The sequence below is a fragment of the Saprolegnia parasitica genome (genome assembly GCF_000151545.1).
Source record: "Saprolegnia parasitica CBS 223.65 unplaced genomic scaffold supercont2.1, whole genome shotgun sequence".
Taxonomy (NCBI): Eukaryota; Oomycota; class Saprolegniomycetes; order Saprolegniales; family Saprolegniaceae; genus Saprolegnia; species Saprolegnia parasitica.
Window position 1 is genome coordinate 780,957 of NW_012156395.1, and position 22,799 is coordinate 803,755.

Genomic DNA, 22,799 nt, shown 5'->3' on the forward strand with positions numbered 1-22,799 from the left:
AGGAGATCCATGAGCGCGTCAAACTGCGGGCAGTAGCCCATGAGCCGGCGCACCTCGATCTGCTGCGAGAGAATGTCAAAGCCGCCGAGCGTCGCCGTGCCCGAGGTCGGGAGCACGTCGCCCGTCATCATCTTCATCGTCGACGTCTTGCCAGCGCCGTTGATGCCGAGGTACCCAAAGCACTCGCCCTTGGGCAGCGCGAGCGCGATGTTGGAGACACCGACCTTGCCGCCCTTGTACACCTTGCGGAGGTTGCGCATGACGACGGCGTCGTTGTCGGCGCGACCGCTGTTGACGCGATCTGCCTCGGCTTGGACGTCAACGTCAATGTCCACCGGCGCGTCGACGATGACCGGGTCCTTGGAGAGCTTGGCCTTGATCTTGGGAAAGCTGAGCGCATAGTCAATGCCAATCGCAAGAATCGGGAAGAGCACGGCTTCGATGGCGAGGTACATGATTTCGTAGCCAGCGACGTCCGTGCTAAAGGCAGACGTGTCGGGCGCCTTGGTGCCGACGGTCGACTCGATCGTGTAGCTACTGAGCGCGTTGAGGCCACCGCCGATGCAGTAGAGCGGCGAGAGGCGCCATAAAAACTTGAGTGTTTCGTTGGCCGTCTTGGTCGACTCGACAACGTCGAGGACAACCGAGACTGTGATGAGCACCGTGCCAAAGCCGATGTTGGTCATGATCGTGTACGTCTGCGACGACGCGGGGTCCGAGAAGAGGTACGAGAGGCAGTAGCAGAACGAACAAAGGGCGGGGCCCAAAAGCACAAAGAGCGCGATCACAGCACCAAACGGGTTCGCCGCGCACCCAAAGCAGTCGTTGCCCGTGAAGGGCGTGATGTCGAAGAGGTAGATCGCAACGAGACCAAAGACGCACGGCACGATGTAGAGGAGGACGTCCCAGGCAAAGTTGGCGAGCCAGAACGCCGGGAGACTTACGCCCGACACGAGCTGCTGGTGCTTGGAGTTGTGCGAGTGGTGCTTCTCGTTGACGAGGTACGGGACGATCGACGCCGTGAAGAAGGCGAACGCAAGCACGACAAAGATCGACGTCGCAAATGACATGAACGTCGTGAAGAGTGTCTTGGTCATCGCCGTCAGCGGCAGCGGGTGGCTCGTCACCTTGAGCGTGATGCCAGGCTGCTGCGTGAAAAGCTGGTAGAGCGTCTCATCGATCGCCGCCTTGTAGTTGGGTGCTGCGTGCACAGCCGTCGTGTTGACCAAGACGTTGTAGCCGTACGTGTTGTCGACGGACGACGCCTGGAGCACGTAGCCGCCATACTGACCGAGCACCGGCGACGCACCGGCCCCGCCGTAGCCACGCTGGTAAACCTCGTAGCCAGTGGCGAGGCACGTGCCAGTCGTGTCGTTGGCTGCGATCGCCGGGTTGGTGTACGTGATACCAAACACAGTCGGGTTGTTGGTCGAGTACGCAGGCGTCGGCACCGAGAGGAGCGAGACCTTGCCGGCCGCGTAGGCCGCTGGGAACGCCGCGCACCACGCCGCGTCGCCTTGGCACGTCACAGGCACCGGCGTCACACTGCCGTAGCTCTGCAGGTTCATGTTGATTGGGTCGTCGTCCTTGGAGAGCGAGCTAAACTTGAGAATGCTCATCCCGAGCACGACAAAGATGACGGGCAGCACGGCACCAAACACGACAATCTTCTTGTCCCGCTTGGCCGTGCGGAAACGCTTCTTGAAGAGCGCGACAAAGTGGCGGCCAAACATGCGAAGCCGGCTCGGCGGCGCTTCGGCCGTGTTGATCTTGTAGCCAGCAGGCGAGAGGAGCGGGCTCGCGTCGTTGCGGGGCTGGAGCGTGTGCTGCTGGTGCTCGTCGCCGATTTCCGCCACCTTGATGAAGACCTCTTCCAGCGTCGTGACCGAGATACCGTACGAGAGCACACCGAGCGCACTGCTCTGCACTTCCAGGTCCGCAAACATGGCCGCGAACGACGGCGCGTGGTCGAGCGGCAGCTGGAACGACATCTCTGTCCCGACGTTCGAGAGCACCTTGGCGACCGGAATGTGCGACTGGACAAACGCAATGAGCGCCGCCGTGTCGCACGTCTCGGTGCGGACGAGCGCAAAGTTGTAGCCGGCGCCGTACCGGTTCTTGAGAAAAAGCGACGAGCCGACGCAGCGCAGCTGCCCCTCGGCCATGATGGCGATCCGGTCGCCGAGGATATCGGCTTCGTCCATAAAATGCGTCGTGAGCACCACGATGCGGTTCATGCGGTTGTTCATGATGATTTCCCAGCTGGACCGGCGCGAGTACGGGTCCATGCCGGACGTCGGTTCGTCCAAGAAGACAATCTTGCTGTCACCAAGGAGTGCGATCGCCAGCGACAGCTTGCGCTTCATGCCACCCGAGAGCTCGCTCGACGCCACATGTCGCTTTTCCGTCAAGCCGACTTCGGCAATCTTGTCGGCGACTTCTTCCGTCAGCGCCTTGCCCGAGAAGCCCTTGATGCGACCGTAAAAGATGAGGTGCTCCTCGACCGTCAGCTCCGCGTAGAGCACGTCGTGCTGCGGACACATGCCCAGCGACTGGCGCAGCTCCGAGAGGTCGTTGCGCAACGAGAGGCCGTTGAAGGTCGCGTCGCCGCCCGACGCCGGAATCATGCCCGTGAGCATCGACATGAGCGTTGTCTTGCCCGCACCGTTGTGCCCAAGGAGACACGTGATCTGGTTCTTGTACATGGTGAGGTCGAGGCCGTGCACGGCAACCTTGGTGCCACCGGGCACCTTGAACTCGCGCCGAAGTTGGCGGATCTGGAGCGCTTCGCCGCTTGCCTCTTGCGCCTTGAGCTCCATGCCCACGGGCTCGATAGCGTCGTGGGCCGCACCCTCGACGTAGTCGACGTCGTCGAGGTTGACACTCGTGACAAGGCGCGCGACACGGCGGTTGCGCCAGTACGACGGCGAGAGGAAAAAGTACCACTTCTCCGTGACGCCATAGTCCTTCGGCACGACCTTCTCGAGGTAGAGGCCGAGAAGCGTATAGAGCACAATATCAAAGGCCATGAAATAGAGGCTCGTGATGAACCGAAAGTTCTCGTACGGCTCGTTGATGTTGCCAAACGTGATGCCAAGCGAGTTGGACTCGGCGCTCGCCATGGTCTGGACACCAAACGCCATGGCCACCGGCGAAAAGATGCACATGGCGTTCTTGGTCGACTCGGCGGTCGTCGCCGAGAAGCCGGACGTGATGAGGTACATGATGAAGAAGCCAATGATGCCGACGTACGTGCCGATGCGGGACTTGGAGAAGACCGACGACACCATAAAGCTGTACGCGAGAACGCTCCAGCCAAAGAGGAGGAAGAAGACGAAGACGAGCACGACATTGCAGTTGGAGAAGAGGTTGACTTTGCTCGCGACCGCTTGAAGGATCGCGGCCACGACAAAGATGGCGCCGTACGTGATGTACCACGACCAGATGATCGCGCGGTCATGGACGCCAAGAATCTTCATGAGCTCGCGCGACTTGTTCTCCTTCTCGGTGATGAGCGCGACGAGAATCGACGAGACCGAGAAGAGGTACGAGATGATGAAGATGATCGCGAAGAACGACGAGACGCTCGTATAGAACGGCGACGACGTGTAGCCCTGGATCGGAAACGGGTACACGGCTTGCCCCAAGTACGGCTGCGGCGCCTGGCGCAATGGCACCAAGAGCGCTTGCTTGGCCGTCGGAGGCACCGCACTCCAGTCGACGATTGGCAGCGAGGCGCGACCCAGAAGCTGGTTGATCTGCTGCAAGAGCGTGTCGTTTTGGATGTGGCCAAACAACCGCGCATCCAGGCCCGAGGACGCAACCGCGGTCGCCTTGGCGTTCGAGCAGTTGCCCGGCGCGCCGTTCTTGTACGTTGGCTGGCACAAGGCGAAGCGCGTCACGAGCGTCTGCAGCGTGAGAAAGCCCCGCGTCGTGTAGCGCTGGTAGTCTTTCGTTTCAATCGACTTTTGAAGCGCGTTCGTATTGGCGACATTGGTGCGCGGGATGTCACCGGGGTTGCCGTTGTCGTCCATGGTCGAGTTCATGCGAATAGCATAGTCGAGCGAGACGGCTGACCCGATCTGGGCCTCGGACACACTCGAGTGGAAGACGAGGGCCGAGTGAATGCGCGGGTGGGCCAGATCTTTGCCGTACAAATCATCTATTCCACGACAATGAGACTCCAGAGAGGGTCCATGATGGAGAGGTTGTACCAGTGACGTGGGCTTCGAGCGCGGCGGCGTCGGCGAAAAACTGAATCGAGTCGGCAAACGACGGCAGCGTCGTCGTGTTGGAGACGGCAACGGTGGGGTACCAGGCGGCGACCGTTTTGCAAAGTAGTTGCGCGTGAACGCCGTGTCGGGGACGACTGCGATCTTGTAGGGCACAATACGCCCACTGCACGCCGACGGAATGGCATTCGGCGACGCTTGGTCCAAGTTGACTTTGCCCTCAAGCAGGAACGCCGCGCACGAGACGTTTTGGGCCGCCGTAAAGTCGGCCATCGACGCCGACTCGGTAAATGCCTTGACCGAGAGGCTCCAAAGCAGGCCCGAGAACGTCGTCTCGGTCGTAAAGTAGCGCGGCCCGCGGCTCGCGTACAGGTTGTAGCCCGACCCCGTGTAGTCGTCGACGGATGTTGTATCGTCCGACCACCCGGACGGGACCTTGACGTCTTTCAAGAGCACCTTGAGGCCGCCGAGGAGGATGATAAAGGCCACGGGCACGAGGATCTCGAGCGCCCACTTGACCGGGTGCTTCTTCTTGAGCAGAAAATTCTTCCAAAGCAGCGGACGAATGTGGTTGCGCTGCACGGGCGGCGCAACCAGCATCGGCGGCTCCGAGTCGACTCGCATGATTGGAGGCATGTTTAGAAATGAGCTTATATCGATGCGAGATGGATCAAATGAGAACCCGAGCCCTTGACGCTTGCGTACTATTTATGTTGTGTATGGTATACAAATACCAAGTTATAGCGTGGCAGCAGGGGTGCCCATCCCCGTGATAAATTTACCTTTTCAAGAGTGTTGGTGGACAGGATCTCTATACAAACAACAAGATATCACTATGATTACGATTGATGTCGGGGCGGAAATCGACCAGCCTCCAGGACGTCGACGGCGGCGCTGGCGGCGGCGGCGCTGCGATAACTTAGATGACACCTTGTCCGAAGTGCCTTGGTTGATGGCTTTGGTGTGTACGACCATCGGCTCGTAGCGCCTTGTCGTCGTTCCGAAAGGCAGGCCTTGAAAGACGACACCGTTAGCGGTATGCTACCGTGACTTACGCCCAGATGATGTTCATGGAGATGCACGCGTGCTGCAATCATGTCCGCAAAGGATGTAAATACTTTTGAGCCAAATAAGTGAGGCTTCTACCCAATGGCTTCTACGTTGTCGCGCGAAGGATAGGAAGGAGGTGCGTGCTATTACGACGCCAAGCCGTTTCCGTTGTCGTTGCGGTGTCCTACGCCTAATTTTGCCAGCCCGAACGGCTCGCTTCGCCCTCCTAGCGAACTCTTCGTGCGGTCGAACGACCGCGGTACGTCGTCGTCCGACTTCCGCGTTGCCGCGGAGTCGCCGAGATGCGTGTCGGAGCATCGGTGATGTAGCATCATCCGCGCCACTCGATTCCCGTCGCACCGCATGTGACAGACCTCGTGCCAACACTTCCGTGGCTTCAACCAAGGAGATGTCATATACTCCCTTGCTTTAGCCAATACACTTGGTGAGCGCAACGCAGACGCATGCCTTCCGGTGGCTGGACACAGGCTCAATTTAGGCCAAACGGTTCGCGCCTCTGTGTTCCAACACTGTAGTGTAGCTATCCTCTCGTGCATAGGGACGGCGTTCGATATTTCGTACATTAGATCCCACGTGGTTTTTCGGACGACGTTGGAGCGCCAGCGACGTGCTCTCGTCCGCAAGCTCGTGCTACGTGCTCTGTAGCATGGAGCCTCTCACGTTCCTCGCTGGGCTTTCTTCGTCAATTATTTCAATTAACGTTAACGCTACCCTCACACACACCGTTTCGATGTGCGTACGTAAAACTTAAAAGGCAGCAATCTGCGCCGTCACGGTCGCCGACGCCGACGTCGACGTGACATGGATGCCGATGCGCGTCCACGAGACACCGTACGATGACAGCGCCGTCGCCGAAAGCGTAAACGGGGCCGATGCCGACACCGTGACGGTGACGCGGATGCCGGACGGCATGGTCACGACGCCCGATGTGTTGGACGTCGGCGCCCAGACACCGACCGTGGTCAAGACCGACTCGACGTCGACCGCGGTGCCCGGTTGCATCGTGATTGTGTCTGAAATGCGCACGTGGCCATTTCCCGGCGACCGCACCAATGCCACCGATCGATTCAGACTCTGGAGCTCCGACACGTTGTAGGCGGCGGCGAGGTCCGTCGACACGACGTCTTGTGCGTCCGAGAGAAGATCGGTGCGCAAGGAAAATGGGTGCATGGCTTGTGCGCGGACGGCCTCGAGCTGGAGCTGGCCCATGACGACGGGGACCGGGTGGCCGTAAGCGTTCATCAGCGGGCTCTTGTACCGGTCCGGGCCAAACGTTTTTGCATCGTAGTACTTGGGGCCGCCGACGTCGCCGAGTACATTAGCGCCATTTAGTACGATCGCGAACGAGCCCATGTCGTTGTGGCTGTGGCCGCCGTTGCCGCCAACTTTGAACGTCACGTCAAAGTCCGTCGCGCTCACACCGCGCAGCACGGCGACGTGGGCCGCCGGAAAGATGTGGCGGAGCGGGTCGGGTGTGATGGCAATGGGCGACTGGCGCACACTACAGGCCCGTGCGGTCGAGAGCGGTATCGACAAGGCCATGAATGTGCCGGGCAGGGTGCTGTTGAACCGGCGGGGCGACGTCGGCTTGCTGCTTTCCCCGTACGTCCATTGCACGTAGTCCAGGAGATGCGGAAGGAAGCGTGCGTCGAGCCTGGCGTCCCCGAAGGCTGCGACGTGGTGCGACCGCATTTCAAAATACGCCGGCGCGTGGCTGATCGCGTCCACATTCGGCAACGCAAAGAGGTCGAGGAGGCCGTTCGTCTGCGCACACACGACCTCGCGGAGCTCGGCAAACTCTTGAAACCCGTAGTTGAAGTATGCGACGCCCTCCGTGCCGTACCCGTCGCGGCCAAAGGAGGCCAAGTAGTGCTCGCTCTGCTCTGCAAGTGCCAGAAGGACCGTGGCGCGGTCCGACTTGCTCGGCAACGACGCGAGCAGCGCCGAGGCCATGCCGTTCCAACACACGGCGTTCCAGTTGGACTCGCCCACTTGCCACCAAAACGGCGCAGTCGACCCGATCGTGCGGTCGAGCATCGGCTGCAGCGTGCGTCGTTGGAGCTGGTTCGAGACAGCATCGCGTGTCGCCACGGACAGCTCCGTGGGCAGCAGTGTCAGCGTCGTGGCCAGTAGCGACGAGACTTTTGCAGCGTTCAAGTCGACAAAGACATCTTGGTCGTCGTAGACGAGACGCTTGGGGTCGTGCGCCGCAAGGACCCACGTGCGCTGCGTCGCAAGCGACAAGAGACTAGCGTCGAGCGCCGCCAGGAACGTTCCGGTCATGTCGAAGCACTCGGCGAGGAAGAGGTTGCTGACGTAGGTGTGCCGACGGTTCATCATGTCTTGACCAGCGAGGCGGTTGCCCGTCTTGAAGTAGAGCTCGTAGGCGGTCGCATCCCACGGCGGCATGCCCGACGCAAGCTGCGCCGTCGCCCGAGCCCGCGTGGCGCGGACGAGGGCGGCGTTGGCAGCGACGAGCGGCTGCCAGTACGATCGGTCGGCACAAGGCCGCGCATACGACGCCGGCGCATCCGGTAGCACTGCGATGAGGTCCTGCAACGACGGCAGTGCGACGACCGCCGTCGTGAGCAGCGTCATTAGCACCGTTCGCATGGCCGACAAGAAAATTGGAAATGCAAGTCGACAGCCGCAGCAACTCAGCTGCGGCCGCCGCGAGCGAGGATTCTGAGGGCAAACGAGGGGTTTTCGGTCGTGGCGTTGTGACACAACGCTACGACAACGTCGAGTCGGAGTTCCGGTAGCAGTCGAGCATACCGGTACAGTACATGTAACCAAGGGTATATAATAAATGTACCCTTGATGTAGCCTACAGTAGACTGCTTTTGCTACCAAGATATCTTGATTATGTTACCCATGTGACATGTCCGAGGGCTCCGAAACATGAAATCCGGACCAAAAAAATCAGGCTCCAGCCGCTCTATCCCGATATCGATAACACGAGCGCCATTCATTGTTTGACCTGCAAAACGTATAAGCGACGAGCCGCCTAAGACGAAGAAGATATTCGCTTCTCCGTGGCCACGGACGTCGATCTCTTGAAGGAGGTGATCAACGTGGCCCCGTACGACGCTCCCTTCGGACAGACGATAGCACGCTGGGAAGAGGTCACCGAGCACATGCGCGAGATTCACGGTGAGCACGTCACGTTTACCGGGTGCCGCAAGCGCTTCGACGACCTCATGGCGGCCTTCGAAAAGGACGCCGTCAAGGCGATGCGAGCGTCAGGCACCGAAGAGGAAGTTAGCGAGCGCGACATGCTCCTTCAGGATATTTCCGACCTTGTGAGTCGAGCGCGACGTCTCTTCTGGCTCATAAGTGTGCGTAGACGGAGGCCGTGGCGGACAAGAAAAAGGCAGCCAAGGAAGACAAGGTGAAGAAGGTCGACAAGCGCGAAAACGACGGGCACCGCATTCGTGCTGCGGCGCTGCAAGGTCTCAAGCGCAAGACAGCAGGCGGCGACGACCAGGAATCGGACCATGACGACAACGCCGAAACGCCATCGAAGAGGTTCAAGCGCGCCGCCGCAGCGACTAACGACGTAGCGACCGTGGCGAGCGTTGTCAAGGACTTTTCCAGCATGATCGAATCGACCAACAAGCTGAAGGAAGACGAAATTGCCGCCAAACAAGAGGAAATTGCCGCCAAAAAGGACGTGATTGCCGTGAGGAAGGAAGAGCTCGCGCTCAGTCATCGCAAGCTTAAGCGAAGCAAGCGCACCAGCTCGATGATCTGTTGCTTTGTAAAGCGGAACTTGTACAGACAATCGGCCTCGCTTTGCGCGGCAAAGTTGAACCGTGTACTTGGAATGGAGATGGCCCGGGAGGTCGCACTACTGGCGAGCTGGACAAGAAGCAAGACGAGAGGAAGCGCAAGCAGTCCGTTGTCCATTGTTCAATCGCTGGTCCAATCGAAAATTTTGAAATAACGCGTTTGCAAAAACACTGGACACGCGACTCACTTTTCACGAACCGGCTCTCTCTCCGGATGTCTACCATAATTAAGATATCTTGGTAGCAAAAGCAGTCTAGTATCGGTATAATACATGTATGCTCGCTAAAACCATTGCGACACGCACATAATATTCCTGGGACTTCTCTCGTGAAGCTCCGGACTCGCTGGGGTCCGCGGGCTGCACGCGTGTGCTTGAATGTGAAAAGGGTTGTGATTATCTGAGTTACTAGGCTTGACTATGGTGAGCGGCCGCGCTGATTGGTCGGTTGGACTGACTGTGCGTGTCTTGCAGGGAACCGGGGCAGTCTTTGGTATGCGGACCTTGCTGGCAGACTGGACCGTGACCGGGTACCTGTGCCCCGGGGCCTCGGAGTTCTTGCTGAATATGTTACGAAATTACGGAACTTTTGAAAAATACTCTGTTACACCACGTAAGCGTTCCTACTAGGATTAAGGGTTCGTGTCCAGCATCGAGTTGCGTCAAGGTCGGAAAAAGGGCCGCGTCGTTGCGTGCGATAAACGAGGTCGGGCGATATCGCACCGACGCGATTTATGTGCCACGCGAACGCCGGAGGGTAGGACGATTGGCGCCCAAAAGCACCGACCCGCTTACTGAAATGAGCCGCCACGAGGCACATCTGACTCTCCAATCGCAAGCAAGGCTCGCTGCGACACGCCAAAAATGATCACCATACGACAGGCAAAAGATCCCATGAGGCGACAACGTTTCCACGAGTTGCTCCGAGCGGCTGTGTTGTGATCGAAGTACCCGGCAGTGTGAGTTTTTGCATTCAAAAGGATCTGCTAAATGCCAAGCATCAGCTATTAGTCCCTTCGTGAAGAGTCCCTTAGGCGTCAAGTCTGTCGCGGCGAAGACGCGCGCAATTCATGTTGCAAGGCGGCTGCACACGCTGCATCAAACCACACTTGGCGTGGACGAGGCAATCGCGACACACCTCTTCTGGTCACCGCGTCATTGTGGACCTGCGGTAGGCTCGTCTATGAGCCTTGCCCGTTTTTGCGGATTTGGCCATCGATTGACCAAGGCCACAGGCTTGCAATCGCGCACTAAGATCGTGTGCTTGTCCTCGCTGCATGTCGGCTCCTTATATTTCGCACTTGGGTGGTTGGCGCCGAGTCGACGCAGCAGTGTCGTCAACGACGGAGGTGGGGCAGCTGAGAGAGGGCCTCCCTGAATCTGGGCTGCGGCGCAACCCATAAAAGTGACAAGCCCACGCGAGCCAATCCGCGATGGTCACGCGCCGCGACACGGCCCATTACCCAGAGTACAATTGTTTTGGGTGTCTGGTCTGTCCCGCTTTTTCGTCGATTACAAACAACCATATCAATCGGAAGCGAACCAGGCCGATGATGGCCGCGTCCACCTGTCGCGTCACATATTTGACGCCCGTACGACGTATTCGACAAAACACGCATACTTGCCACGTCGTCAACGGTCCTCGCGCCAACGCACACGGAAATCGCAGTACGGATGCGCATGGATCTGTCCATTTTCGAAGACATGTCATCGCCTGTCTGGCACGACAGCGCTTCAGGCTACTTCTGCTTGGATACTGGCCCTGGGCGTGGTATGCGGGTTTTGTCCAAACGTAGACCGTATGCTGGAGACCGCATCAGATGGCCCTGAAAGCTTGCACGCGGGTCCAACTCTGCTGAGTTGATGCGCGAAGGAGACTTCTCTCGCACCTCCTTGATTAGGCGGGAGCGTACCATCCATTCTCACTTTTGCTCGGCCCGTCCAAGAAGACCACGAACAAGTAGCATGGCGACCGAGAAGTCCAAGCTCCTCAACCCGGCCGTGGGCCTCGGCGGCATGATTCCCGTCAAGCAAGAACTCCGCGAGCTCACGAGCATGGCGCTCCAGCTCTCGCTGCGGCAAATGGTGCGCCAGGTCATGACGATCACGGACGCGGCGTTCCAGGGCCACATTGGCACCAAGCAGCTCGCCGGTGTCGCGCTTGCGGGCATGTGGATGGGCGTGCCCTCGGCCTTCATCCAGTTTGCGATCCAAGCGATTTCGACGCTCTGCAGTCAGGCGTACGGCGCCGGCAACAACTCGCTCGTCGGCACGTGGCTCCAGACGTCGATCGTCTTTGCGGTGGTTGGCGCGATTCCCGTCATGATTTGGTACATGTTTGTCGGCGAGATGATCGCGCTGACGATGGACGACCCCGAGACCGTCATGTACGGCTCGGAGTTTGCGCGCATCATGGCCATCGGCCTCATCCCGCAGTACATTTACGGCTGCCTCACAACCTACTTTGCGACGCTTGGCGTGATCATGCCGGCGACGATCTGCAGCTGCTTTACGATGCTCCTCAACATCTTCTTCAACCAGCTCTTCATTTACGGCTGGGACGGCTTTGGCGGCTTTGGCTTTATCGGCTCGCCGCTCGCGACCGTCGCCAGTACGTGCGTCCAGCTTCTCCTCTTTGTGCTCTACACGATCGTGTGGCAAAAGTACCATCAAAACTTCTGGGCCGGCTGGTCGTGGGACTGCGTCAAGAAGGAGCGCGTCCAGGTCTTCCTCGCGCTCGCGATTCCGATGGGTGCCTCGAGTGTCGTGGACTGGGCCTCGGCCACGCTCGCCGGTGCCTTCTCGGGCTACCTCGGCCCTAACATTGCGGCTGCCCAAGCTGTCCTCAACGGCCTCTTTGGTGTCGTCAACTCGTGCGTCAACGGCTTTAGCATGTCGACGCAGATTCGCATGTCGCGCTACCTTGGCCAAGGCAGCGCGGAAGGTGCGAAGCGCGTGCTCCTGATTGGGTCGACGATCGTCATGAGCTGCTCGTTTGTGCTGTTGCTGGTCGTGCTTCCGTTCCGTCGCGAGCTCTTCAGCGTCTGGAGCAATGACCCGATCATCATCGACATGTGCTCGGACGTCATTGTCGTCTTTGTCATTTGCATCCTCGTCGCCTTCTCGCGCTTCCTTCTCACGTCGTGCTTGAACGCACTCTCGATGGCCAACCTCAACTTGATCGCCAACAACATTGCGTCCTGGTGCGTCTACGTGCCGCTGAGCTACCTCCTCCCGATCACGCTCGGGTGGGGCCTCGACGGCTTCTGGTGGGCCGACACGCTCGGTGAGCTCCTCAAGGCCATCATTCTCTTCTGGGGCGTCCTGCGCGTCGACTGGCACGACGCGGCCGACCAGGCCCAGTGCGCCGCCGAGGCCAAGGACGTCGATGATGATGAAAAGCGCGAGCTCGACACGCTCAAGAACGAGGCCATGGCGCCGACGCCGCCGAGCTTCAAGAGCCCCGCGGCGCTCGGCCTGAGCTCGACGCCGGGACGCACGCCCAACCGCACGATGCAGCGCCGCGCCGCGGAGCTGACGCCCAAGGTCAAGCGTACCTCGAGCAACGTTCAGGTCTAATAATTGTTGGTGATAAGTGCAACATAAAACTCAACCGTTGATAATTCTACGCTCTCGTCTTGTGATCCACCGCTTGAGCATTATGAGATCTTATTCGACCCAAAAGTGAGAGCTGAGAGTGAGGACGGCTGCTGCATTCGGTCGCTCTCGAACAGGACTATTAATAGCGTTTGCCATTCGTAGTACGTGGTTGAGCGCAACGCCGCGCCATCGAACGCGTTGACAGTCTCGTCATCATGTGAAAGGACGACGCGAGTCTCATCAAGCGGCTATAATGGCCCACAAACACCTCAAACTCAAGCTCCATCTTCTTTTGCCCTAAATTCCCTTGGGCGTAGGGGTGGAGTGGCGAGCGCTCGTGATGAGAGGCACATTTGTACAGTAGTTTCTGTCAATCCCAACATTGAGTAGCCAGCACCCGAAACTGTCACAGGTCAGGTTGATACTCCAGCTTGATACTTTCCGCGCCATGGCCTGGATACCCGATGGCCTTGTTGACGAGAACGGGCCCGTCCATCGGGCGAATGTACTTGGTGCGATCCATGTACGCACGAGGGTTCTCGCGGAAGCTCTGCGTCCTTTCCTCGTGGCTCGATCATGACTCTCGACGCTACAAAACCGACATGAACGTATGTACCGTACTCCTCGTTTGAGACGATCACGTTGCAGCACACCACAACACCTTGTGCGACGTAATGCTTCATTCCTCCACCGTAAACGATCAAGTGTGTACAGAATTGTCTTACAGCATGCATAGTATTGCACAAAAATGAAGAAAAACGCGTTTCGCGACAGTTCCAGAACTTTTTCGATGGATTCGCGAGCTGTCAGTTGGAGCTATCGCGGACCCACCACACGCGCGCAACTTTACGGACTCGTGTTTCTTCCATCCCATGCATGCCGTGCGCTAATACAAGTGGCAGGTGGCAGGACGAACGATGCTGGCGTGTGCAGCCGGGTTCGAGATGGTTGGTGGTTGACCATCATTCTCGCAGACTTGATCATTGTAGCCGAGCCAGCTTTCTTCGGTAAAAGCCGTCCAGAAAAGAGCTTGGCGTTTGTATGCCTGCTTATCCGGATGCTCGTATGCGGAAACCAGACCTTTGGCTTAAACTCTTCCATTCCGCTTGTAGCTTCGGTGCGCCCACGAAGAGGAGATGACGTCGATTGCTCCGCCCCGCGAGACCATGTCCCTGAAGCGGACCCGCATGATGGAGACGCCCTTCCTCGGCGATATGGAGGTCGAGAGCGCTCGTTCCATGAAGCGTCGCTGCTTCCAGCAGGAGCCGCCCCATGAGCACGATCTGCCCAAGTACTCGCAGCGCCAGTTCGAGTTCCTCGACCAGGCCAAGCAAGCCGAGATGAGCCGATTAAGGTACTTACGCACAAGCGCTCTCATCAACTGTGACGCTTCTGACACGCATGTGCTGTATAGATCCGAGTTTGAGCACATTATGATGAGCAAGGAGAACGAGCTCAACGACCTGCGCATGGAGCGGGAGCGTCTGCGCCACGTCTGCACGGAACAAGCGAAAGAAGCTGAAAAGATCCAAGCAGAGAACAAGCTCCTGCGCCGCGCGGTGACGATCCAGAACCAGCAAAAGGAAGACGCGACGCAAGAGAACAACATGCTCAAGCAGATTGCGACGCAGGCCGCGGAGCACATCAAGCGCTTGGAGCAGACAAACTACGCACTCCGCGTGCACCTCCAAGCGAGCACGGGCAACAACGGCTCGGCCAACACGTTCTCGTCGGACGTATACTAGAGGGCCGTCCGCCCTCGCTTCTATTTGCATGCCATTTTTATTAGTCGTAGACCCATAAGAGAAATAAAGTCAAAATTCATCGCCGTTATTACATCCTCGCCCATCTTCCTGCTCACAAGCTGCTGCAGCACGACCACGAGCTATCGTTGTTGTTGTTGCGCGCGTGGAAGGCCTCGGCGGTCGGGCGCACCGTGTCGCGACGCGGCTCCTGCTTCTTCTCAAAGACGTCGCGATGGGCCAGAATCGCCGCCACGAGCGCCTTGTTGGCCTCGTCAATGTGGATGTTCTCTTTCGCCGAGGTCTCAAACCAGCCCGCAAAGCCATTTGTCTCGCAAAAGCCATCCAAGAAGGCGCGGTCGATCTCGCCCGCCACGTCGCACTAGAGACAAGCCAGGCCATCGTCATGAGCAATCAATCATGCATGCCTTGGTCTACCTTGTTGCCGCAGAGGATCACGGGCAATGGCTTCTTGTTGGGCAGCTCCACCTACGCCAGCAGATATGCATGCCACTCCATTGACTGCGCGCCACCAGCTACCTTGGTATCAATCTCCTTCTTCCACTAGAATTCTTGTCATGAGCAAGCAACCACGCACAATTGGCACCTGTACCTTGAGCGCCGACTCGAACGTATCGGGGCGCGACATGTCGTAGACGACGAGCGCGCCAAGCGCGTCCTTGTAGTAGACGCGGTTCAAGGCGCGGAAGTGCTCCTGCCCGGCAATGTCCCAGAGCTGGACGCGGAGCGTCGTGTTCTGGACCGTCACGGGCTTGAGCGCAAAGTCGACCCCGATCGTGGTCTTGTGCTGGTCCGAGAAGACGTTGTGCACGTAGCGCTTGATGATGCTGGTCTTGCCCGTGGCCGCGTCGCCGAGGACCAGCACCTTGACGACTGCGTCCTGCGCTGCGTGGAACCGCCCGTCCATCTTGTCCGCTCGTTGGTTTCTTGGTAAAGCGACGAAGAGAGAAGATACCGACTTCGTTCTTCGGCAAGCGTCCGGATATTTGCAATATTATGCGGATGATCAGCCTGGCGCATACTTGTCGTTGGAAGCGACAGTGCCTGCCCCCGGTCTTTGTAACCGACACACCGTTTACAGGGGTTAAAAAGCGACAGACCGTATACCATCACACATAAAGTATATCCGTTGTCTGATTTTCATAACCGACAAGTGAACCCATGGGCAACTCGCTGCATTCTTTGCGTCCTGGTTGTCTGTCGCATCCGTGTGCTCGTGGACATGGCGTGTGTATCGTGCGATCGGTAATCGCATCGTTTGATGCATCACAATGCTGCTGCAGATTGCAAAAGCATTTCGATGATGCATCGCGCGAGGGACATGGATCCCGCAAGCGATGCGATGAGCAATCACGCAAACGTGCAAAAGGGGAGAGGCAACGCATGGCAGCTTGCTTACCTTCCATAGTAGGATGGAAACATTAGCAGTCAGCCGAGTCCTGGTACTGTACAGACCAACGCAGCCTCCTGTTCCTGTCCACCATGCCTCTTGCACCTCTTGCAGTGGTCGCCCTTCGGGATAGCATCGAAAATCGAAAATTCAAAAACGCGTGATCTCGCAATACCGTCGTTATCATGTCCACGGTTGTGGGCGACCTGCTTCAACAGCGAGAGAAAACCATATATTTAAATTAAGACGCCACGTCATGATTTGATCAGCGCCCCTTGGATTCCAGCCCGGAAACGGTAATCACGTGTTACATCGGCGGACTTCGGTGATGAGTTCATGCCTGGGTTGTACCAAGCACCGCCCCGCGTCGATATATTTTTACCGCACAGCGACACATCCCGCATCGGACTTCGAAGGAAATGCGGCTCCACAATAGCAGCAGCCATAGCTTGTCCCCTCCATCGTCCTTGCAAGCCGTTCGAGCCATCGAACACCACTTGGAGCATTCGGAATCTCCTGCCCCCTTGGCCATTGCCGCGTCGTTGGACAGTGGCGGTGGGTCCTCTACTATACGCTCCAGCATGACGTTCATCGCCCACGGACCGCCCCAGTAATCACCGCTGTTGTTGCGTTGTATTCAATTATCTATCTTTTTGTATGTCGTTTTAAATAATAGCAGGTGGCCAGAACGAAGGACCGACACTCTGGTCCCGATCCAAGTTTGGCGCCGGGTTGGAAGCCGCTGGGTCGTTTTATAAAAATATGCACCATAAACTGTACTTATGTATATATCTTAAAAATATGGTATTGAATTTGTGAATTTGGTACAGAGTGCAGTAACGCAGGTCAATCATTTCCCAAGATGCTATCGGCCGCGCAGTCGCCGACCCCGGTCCTATCGGCGCCGGCCCAAGCGCCGGACCATATCCGGCCGCTCCTCTGGAAGAACTTCCTCCTCAAAAAGAAGCATCCGGTCAAGTGGGCGCTCGAGATGATCGTCCCCGTCGCCTTCATCATCCTCCTCGGCGGCCTCAAGCACCTCATGGACGACGTCAAGGTCCCATCGGGCTGGGCGGACGAGACCAACCCGCCGGGCGACGACACCCTCGGGACCGGCTACAACCTCTACGCGACCAGCCGCCTCATGAACGCGACGTACTCCAAGTACTACACGACCGAGTCGACGATGGCCGCGCTCCTCATGAACCTCGCGGTGCAAGCGTTTCAGAACGCGCAGTCGATGGCCGACTTTACGCTGGCGCAGAACCTCTCGTGCTCGGCCTTTGTCGTCCAGGGCAAGGTCAGCCTCGACCCGACCTCCCCCAACGCGGTGCCAAAGGAATGCATGGGTCGCATCGTGCCCTGGAAGATCGCGGTCGTCCCCGATACGGCGTTCACGCGCAACTACTTCGCCAAGACGATCGCGGCGTGGCATCCGGCCGTCCCCCTCACGAATACCTCGAGCATCCTCGGCCGACCCACGATTCCGGCGTTTGGTGACTCGATCATCTTCTTCCCGGACGAAGCCAAGCTCGAGGCGCATGTCATGGGTACGAACGATGTGCGTTCTAAGGGTGCAATAGCTCATACGACCATGTAGACAACTTGTACGGCACGGATCTGGACCATCCGCGGATTCACTCGGCGATCGTCTTCAACGCGCCGCCGGCCGAGGCTCAAATTGGCTCTGCCGTCTCGCTCGACTACTCAATTCGCCTCAACTCGACGCTGGGCAGAGGCGGGATCCCGGGCGACGTACCGCGGACGAACCTTCCCGCGTACGACCCGCTCCAAAAGTCGATCTCGGTCACGAATTACCAAAATTACGCGCTCACGGGGTTCATGACGCTCCAGACGCTTGTGACGCGCTTCGCCTTGTGCCAGCCGACGTACGAGAACGGCGCGCCGGGCAACTGCACGAACGTCAAAACGACCGCAGTTGCGTCGCCGGCGCTCGACGCTCGGCTTTTCAGCCAAGTCCAAAACGACTTCACGCTGCAGACGATCGCGGGCTTCTTCAACAAGCTCTCGCCGACCAAAATCAACTTTGACCAGATACCGGAGGCGTCCAAGCAAGCGCTCTTGACGCCATTGCGCCAGGCGCCGCAGCCGTACTTTGGACAGCACGTGTACCCGTTTCCGATCCAGGGCTACACGTCGTCGCCGTTCTACACGAGCGTCTCGTCGTTCTTCGCCATCATCTTTATCATCTCGTACCTCTTCTCGATCTCGTCGATCCTTGTGGCGCTCATCACCGAGAAGGAAAACAAGTCGCGCGAGCTCATGAAGATTCTTGGTGTCCACGACCGCGCGATCATCTGGTCGTGGTACATTACGTACGGCGCCATCTTCGTCGTGGCCGCGATCCTCCAAGCAGTCGCGAGCAAGGCGAACCTCTTTTCCAACTGCAATGTCGTGCTCGTCTTCATCTTCTTCCTACTCTTTGGCTGGAGCGTTCTCGCGTTTGGCTTTATGGTGTCGTCGGTCTTTTCCAAGTCCCGCATCGGCACGTACGTCGGCATCATCCTCTTCTTCGTCATGTACCTCATCACGTCCGGCTTCTCGGCGACGACCGCCGAGTCGACCAAGAACGCCATGTGCATCTTTGCGCCGGTGGCCATGGCGTTCGGTGTCCAGACGATGGCTAACGCGGAGGCGAGCTCCCTCGGCATCACGTTCGGGAACGTCAACGAGCCGTACCAGAACTTTCGGTTCTCGACCAGTCTCTACTACATGGCCTTCGACATTGTGCTCTACACGCTTCTCGGCCTCTACCTTGAGAAGGTCGTGCCGAAAGACTATGGCATCACGGAGAAGTGGTACTTCCTCGTCTCGCCGTCGTACTGGCGCAACAAGCGCAGCGCTGGTTCCGTCCAGACCAACCTCAACATCGACGACGCGGCGTACGTCGAGGGTGCGGCCCATGACGCCATCGAGCCCGTGGGCATGGAGCTCAAGGCGCAAGAGGCAACGGGCGAAGCGCTCCAGATCCGGCGGCTCCGGCGCGAGTTCAAGGTGCCCGGTGGCACCAAGGTTGCCGTGCACGGCCTCGACCTCACCATGTACAAGAACCAGATCACGTGTCTCCTTGGGCACAACGGTGCGGGCAAGACGACTCTCATCTCGATGCTCACGGGCATGATTCCGGCGTCGGGCGGCGACGCGACCTTCAACGGCCTCTCGTTGCGCAACGACCTCTCGGAGCTGCGCCAGTCACTGGGCATGTGTCCGCAGCACGACGTGCTCTACGCAGAGCTGACGGTCGAGGAGCACCTCATCTTTTACGGCCGCATCAAGGGCTTTTCGGGCAAGGCGCTGACGGAAGAAGTCGCCGACAAGATTGCCGAAGTCGGCTTGACGGAAAAGCGACATGTGGCGTCGAGCGAGCTCTCGGGTGGCATGAAGCGCAAGCTGTCACTGGCGATCGCACTCCTTGGTGACAGCAAGATTGTCTTCTTGGATGAACCGACGTCCGGCATGGACCCGTACTCGCGCCGGTCCAGCTGGGAGATCATCATGAACAACCGCATGAACCGCATCGTGGTGCTCACGACGCATTTTATGGACGAAGCCGATATCCTCGGCGACCGGATCGCCATCATGGCCGAGGGACAGCTGCGCTGCGTCGGCTCGTCGCTCTTTCTCAAGAACCGGTACGGCGCCGGCTACAACTTTGCGCTCGTCCGCACCGAGACGTGCGATACGGCGGCGCTCATTGCGTTTGTCCAGTCGCACATTCCGGTCGCCAAGGTGCTCTCGAACGTCGGGACAGAGATGTCGTTCCAGCTGCCGCTCGACCACGCGCCGTCGTTCGCGGCCATGTTTGCGGACCTGGAAGTGCAGAGCAGTGCGCTCGGTGTGCTCTCGTACGGTATCTCGGTCACGACGCTGGAAGAGGTCTTCATCAAGGTGGCGGAAATCGGCGACGAGCACCAGCAGCACACGCTCCAGCCTCGCAACGATGCGGGTCCGCTCCTCTCGCCTGCTGGCTACAAGATCAACACGGCCGAAGCGCCGCCGAGCCGGCTTCGCATGTTTGGCCGCCACTTTGTCGCGCTCTTCAAGAAGCGTTTCCGCACGGCCAAGCGGGACAAGAAGATCGTGCTCTTTGGCGCCGTGCTGCCCGTCGTCTTTTTGATTCTCGGCATGTGCATTCTCAAGTTTAGCTCGCTCTCCAAGAACGACACCGCCATGTCCATCAACCTGCAGAGCTACGGTAGCATGACCTCGGTGCCCGTGACGTGCCAAGGCGACGCGGCGTGGTGCGCGGCCTTCCCAGCGGCCTACGCGGCCGGCAAGGCTTCGCTCCTCTCGGTGCCGACGCCTGCGTACCCGACAAACAACCCGACTGTGTTTGACATCACGTACACCAACCCGGCGATCGCAGCCAACGACACGACTGGCACGTGCCTCGCCACTGGCTACGAGGTTTACCAGCGTGGCTACGGCGGGGCCGGTGCGTCGCCGGTGCTCGGTCAGTATGGTGGCTACGTGCTCCAGGCGTCGTCGGTTGACAACACGTACGGCTACAACGTCTTGGTCAACACGACGGCTGTGCACGCAGCACCCAACTACAAGGCGGCGATCGATGAGACGCTCTACCAGCTTTTCACACAGCAGCCTGGCATCACGCTCAAGGTGACGAGCCACCCGCTGCCGCTGACGGCGATGACCAAGACGCTCTTCACGACGTTCATGTCGTTTGCGACGTCGATCTTTGTCGTGCTTGCGTTCGCCTTCTTTACGGCGTCGATCGTCCCGTACCTCGTCAACGAGAAGCACCACTCGCACAACTCCAAGCACCAGCAGCTCGTGTCGGGCGTGAGTCTCCCGGCGTTCTGGCTCGCCAACTTTGCCTGGGACATGATGCTGTTCATGATCCCGTGTGTCATCGGTCTCGTTGCGATCTACCTCTTCGACATCACGCCCTTCACGGGCAACGACTGCTTTGGGTGCGCGGCAAACCCGTTTGGCGCTGTGATTACGCTCTTTGTGCTTTTGGGATTTGCGCTCTGTTCGTTCTGCTACTGCCTCTCGTACCTCTTCTCAGAGCCGGCGTCGTCGCAGACGTACACGATCATGACCAACATCGCGCTCGGGACCGTGCTCATGACGGTCTCGATCGTCCTGGATGTCATCGAGTCGACGAAGGACATCAACCCATCGCTCAAGTTCATTTGGCGCCTCTCGCCGCTCTTTTGCGTCGGTAACGCGCTCAACCAGCTCAGTATCTACACGATCCGGTCGACCTTTGGCCGCACTACCAAGGAAGTATCGTCCTTCAGCACGGACGTCATTGGCTACGAAATCATGTACCTCGCCATCGAAGCCGTGCTCTTCCCGATTCTTGCGATTGGCATTGACTATGCGCTCAGCTTTCCCAAGATCAAGGCCAAGCTCTCCAAGGACCCAGTCATCGTCGACGCGCCGGTGGACATTGACGTTGACGTCCAAGCCGAGGCGGATCGCGTCAACAGCGGTCGCGCCGACAACGACGCCGTCGTCATGCGCAACCTCCGCAAGGTCTACAAGGGCGGCAAGGTCGGTGTCTCCAACATCGCGCTCGCGCTGCCCAAGGGCGAGTGCTTTGGGTACCTCGGCATCAACGGCGCTGGCAAGACGTCGACGATGAAGATGATGACAGGCGACGTGCTCCCAACCTCGGGTACGGCGACGCTCGGCGGCTTTGACATTCTCTCGCAGCAGATCGAGGTGCGCCGGCTCATGGGCTACTGCCCGCAGTTTGACGCGCTCATGGATCTCCTCACGGTCCGCGAGCATCTGGAGCTCTTTGCGGCGATCAAGGGCGTGCCGTCCGGTCGCATCAACGACACGGTCGCCGAGAAGATGACGCAGATGAACCTCAACGACTTCGAGCACAAGCTCGCGGGCACGTTGAGTGGCGGCAACAAGCGCAAGCTCTCGGTGGCGATCGCCATGATTGGTGCGCCGCCCATCATCTTCCTCGACGAGCCGTCCACGGGCATGGACCCGGTCTCGCGCCGCTTCATGTGGGACGTCATCGCCGACATCTCGACGCGCTCGAAAGAGTCGACGATTCTCTTGACGACCCACTCGATGGAAGAGTGCGAAGCCTTGTGCACGCGCGTCGGCATCATGGTCGGTGGCCGCCTCCGCTGCCTCGGCAGCATCCAGCACCTCAAGCACCGGTTCGGCGACGGCCTCATGATGCACATCAAGCTCGCGCACGTCCCGGGCGATGCGATCATGGACTTTGTCGAGCACGAGTTTGGCGCGACGCCGACTCTGAGCCTCGAAGACGCGCAGGAGGCGTGCCGCCGCCTCGGCAAGCCGCAGCGCAGCAGCTGCATCGCGATGGACCACGCGACCGGGTACACGCTCATGGAGTCGATCACCAAGAACCAGTACATTCGCGCCCGCGACTTTTGTACGTGGTGGCTCACTGAAGACCGGTTCGAAGCGTTCAACGCCTTCTTGGCCACTGCGATGGGTGCCGGCCATGCGCAGCTGCTCGAGCGCCAGAACGACGTTGCGCGATTCAAGCTCATGAGCCCGACCAAGCTCCTTCTCTCGCCGTTTTTCGATGCTCGAGGGCTGCAAGGCCGCGTACCACGTCGAAGAGTACACGGTGGCGCAGACGACATTGGAGCAGATCTTTAACAGCTTTGCGAGCCAGCAGACGCAAGAGAAGGGTGTTGCGCGCGGCGTGGTCGTCCCGACATCCGAGGTGCACGAAGACTATGTCGCTGTGCGCTAGACGCTTTTGTATACATGCAGTAGTGTTTAGTGGATATCTCACATTTCGGAATATATATTATCTATGAAATAATAATGGCCTCCATAAGTGGCGTCGACTTGCAAGGGGCAGTATCAGCCGCTTCCCAAAGCGTGTCGGTACGGTGCGTATGCTGAAATAGACACGGGAGTCCACCACCAAGGCCACAAGTACCCCTTGAACTATATGGTCTTGA

At 58.7% G+C, this 22,799-nt stretch overlaps 7 protein-coding genes across 7 annotated transcripts in view; 4 read left to right on the forward strand and 3 right to left on the reverse strand.

Annotated features, from left to right (window-relative positions):
• SPRG_18791 (hypothetical protein) overlaps positions 1-4,856 on the reverse strand; it is a gene marked incomplete at both ends in the record, with an annotated part of 5,615 nt that extends 759 nt beyond the window's left edge. Inside the window, 2 exons of the mRNA XM_012338624.1 lie at positions 25-4,162; positions 4,316-4,856. Coding sequence (XP_012194014.1) covers positions 25-4,162; positions 4,316-4,856 — 4,679 coding nt within the window. The remainder of the gene's footprint in view (positions 1-24; positions 4,163-4,315) is intronic.
• A 1,194-nt stretch (positions 4,857-6,050) lies between these two features.
• Positions 6,051-7,916, reverse strand: SPRG_00309 (hypothetical protein; the record flags this gene model as incomplete). Its single annotated transcript, XM_012338409.1, has 1 exon — positions 6,051-7,916. The coding sequence occupies one exon, from the start codon at positions 7,914-7,916 to the stop codon at positions 6,051-6,053; it is 1,866 nt and encodes a 621-aa protein (XP_012193799.1).
• A 524-nt stretch (positions 7,917-8,440) lies between these two features.
• SPRG_00310 (hypothetical protein) lies at positions 8,441-9,249 on the forward strand (the record flags this gene model as incomplete). Its single annotated transcript, XM_012338410.1, has 2 exons — positions 8,441-8,605; positions 8,650-9,249. 2 exons carry the CDS (start codon positions 8,441-8,443, stop codon positions 9,247-9,249), a joined length of 765 nt encoding a protein of 254 aa, XP_012193800.1.
• A 1,794-nt stretch (positions 9,250-11,043) lies between these two features.
• Positions 11,044-12,742, forward strand: SPRG_00311 (hypothetical protein). Its single transcript, XM_012338411.1, has one exon. The coding sequence runs from the start codon at positions 11,059-11,061 to the stop codon at positions 12,670-12,672; it is 1,614 nt and encodes a 537-aa protein (XP_012193801.1). The 5' UTR covers positions 11,044-11,058; the 3' UTR covers positions 12,673-12,742.
• Positions 12,743-13,797: 1,055 nt separating this feature from the next.
• Positions 13,798-14,534, forward strand: SPRG_00312 (hypothetical protein). The gene is made up of 2 exons (XM_012338412.1): positions 13,798-14,047; positions 14,108-14,534. Exons 1-2 carry the CDS (start codon positions 13,830-13,832, stop codon positions 14,436-14,438), a joined length of 549 nt encoding a protein of 182 aa, XP_012193802.1. The 5' UTR covers positions 13,798-13,829; the 3' UTR covers positions 14,439-14,534.
• SPRG_00313 (hypothetical protein) lies at positions 14,501-15,406 on the reverse strand. The gene is made up of 4 exons (XM_012338413.1): positions 15,049-15,406; positions 14,976-14,999; positions 14,874-14,924; positions 14,501-14,817 (listed from the first exon to the last, which is right to left on the reverse strand). Exons 1-4 carry the CDS (start codon positions 15,361-15,363, stop codon positions 14,551-14,553), a joined length of 657 nt encoding a protein of 218 aa, XP_012193803.1. The 5' UTR covers positions 15,364-15,406; the 3' UTR covers positions 14,501-14,550.
• A 1,302-nt stretch (positions 15,407-16,708) lies between these two features.
• On the forward strand, positions 16,709-22,676 carry SPRG_00314 (hypothetical protein; the record flags this gene model as incomplete). The annotated part of the gene is made up of 2 exons (XM_012338414.1): positions 16,709-17,396; positions 17,447-22,676. 2 exons carry the CDS (start codon positions 16,709-16,711, stop codon positions 22,486-22,488), a joined length of 5,730 nt encoding a protein of 1,909 aa, XP_012193804.1. The 3' UTR covers positions 22,489-22,676.
• Positions 22,677-22,799: the final 123 nt, after the last annotated feature.

What these genes read in the sequence shown, in the direction of transcription:
- SPRG_00311 (XM_012338411.1), top strand. Translation starts at nt 11,059, where the DNA reads ATGGCGACCGAGAAGTCCAAGCTCCTCAACCCGGCCGTGGGCCTCGGC.
- SPRG_00312 (XM_012338412.1), top strand. Translation starts at nt 13,830, where the DNA reads ATGACGTCGATTGCTCCGCCCCGCGAGACCATGTCCCTGAAGCGGACC. An exon ending in GCCGAGATGAGCCGATTAAG is followed by an intron (nt 14,048 to 14,107) that starts GTACTTACGCAC and finishes TGTGCTGTATAG; the next exon opens with ATCCGAGTTTGAGCACATTA.
- SPRG_00313 (XM_012338413.1), bottom strand. Translation starts at nt 15,363, where the DNA reads ATGGACGGGCGGTTCCACGCAGCGCAGGACGCAGTCGTCAAGGTGCTG. An exon ending in CGTTCGAGTCGGCGCTCAAG is followed by an intron (nt 15,000 to 15,048) that starts GTACAGGTGCCA and finishes CAAGAATTCTAG; the next exon opens with TGGAAGAAGGAGATTGATAC. An exon ending in TGATCCTCTGCGGCAACAAG is followed by an intron (nt 14,818 to 14,873) that starts GTAGACCAAGGC and finishes GCTTGTCTCTAG; the next exon opens with TGCGACGTGGCGGGCGAGAT.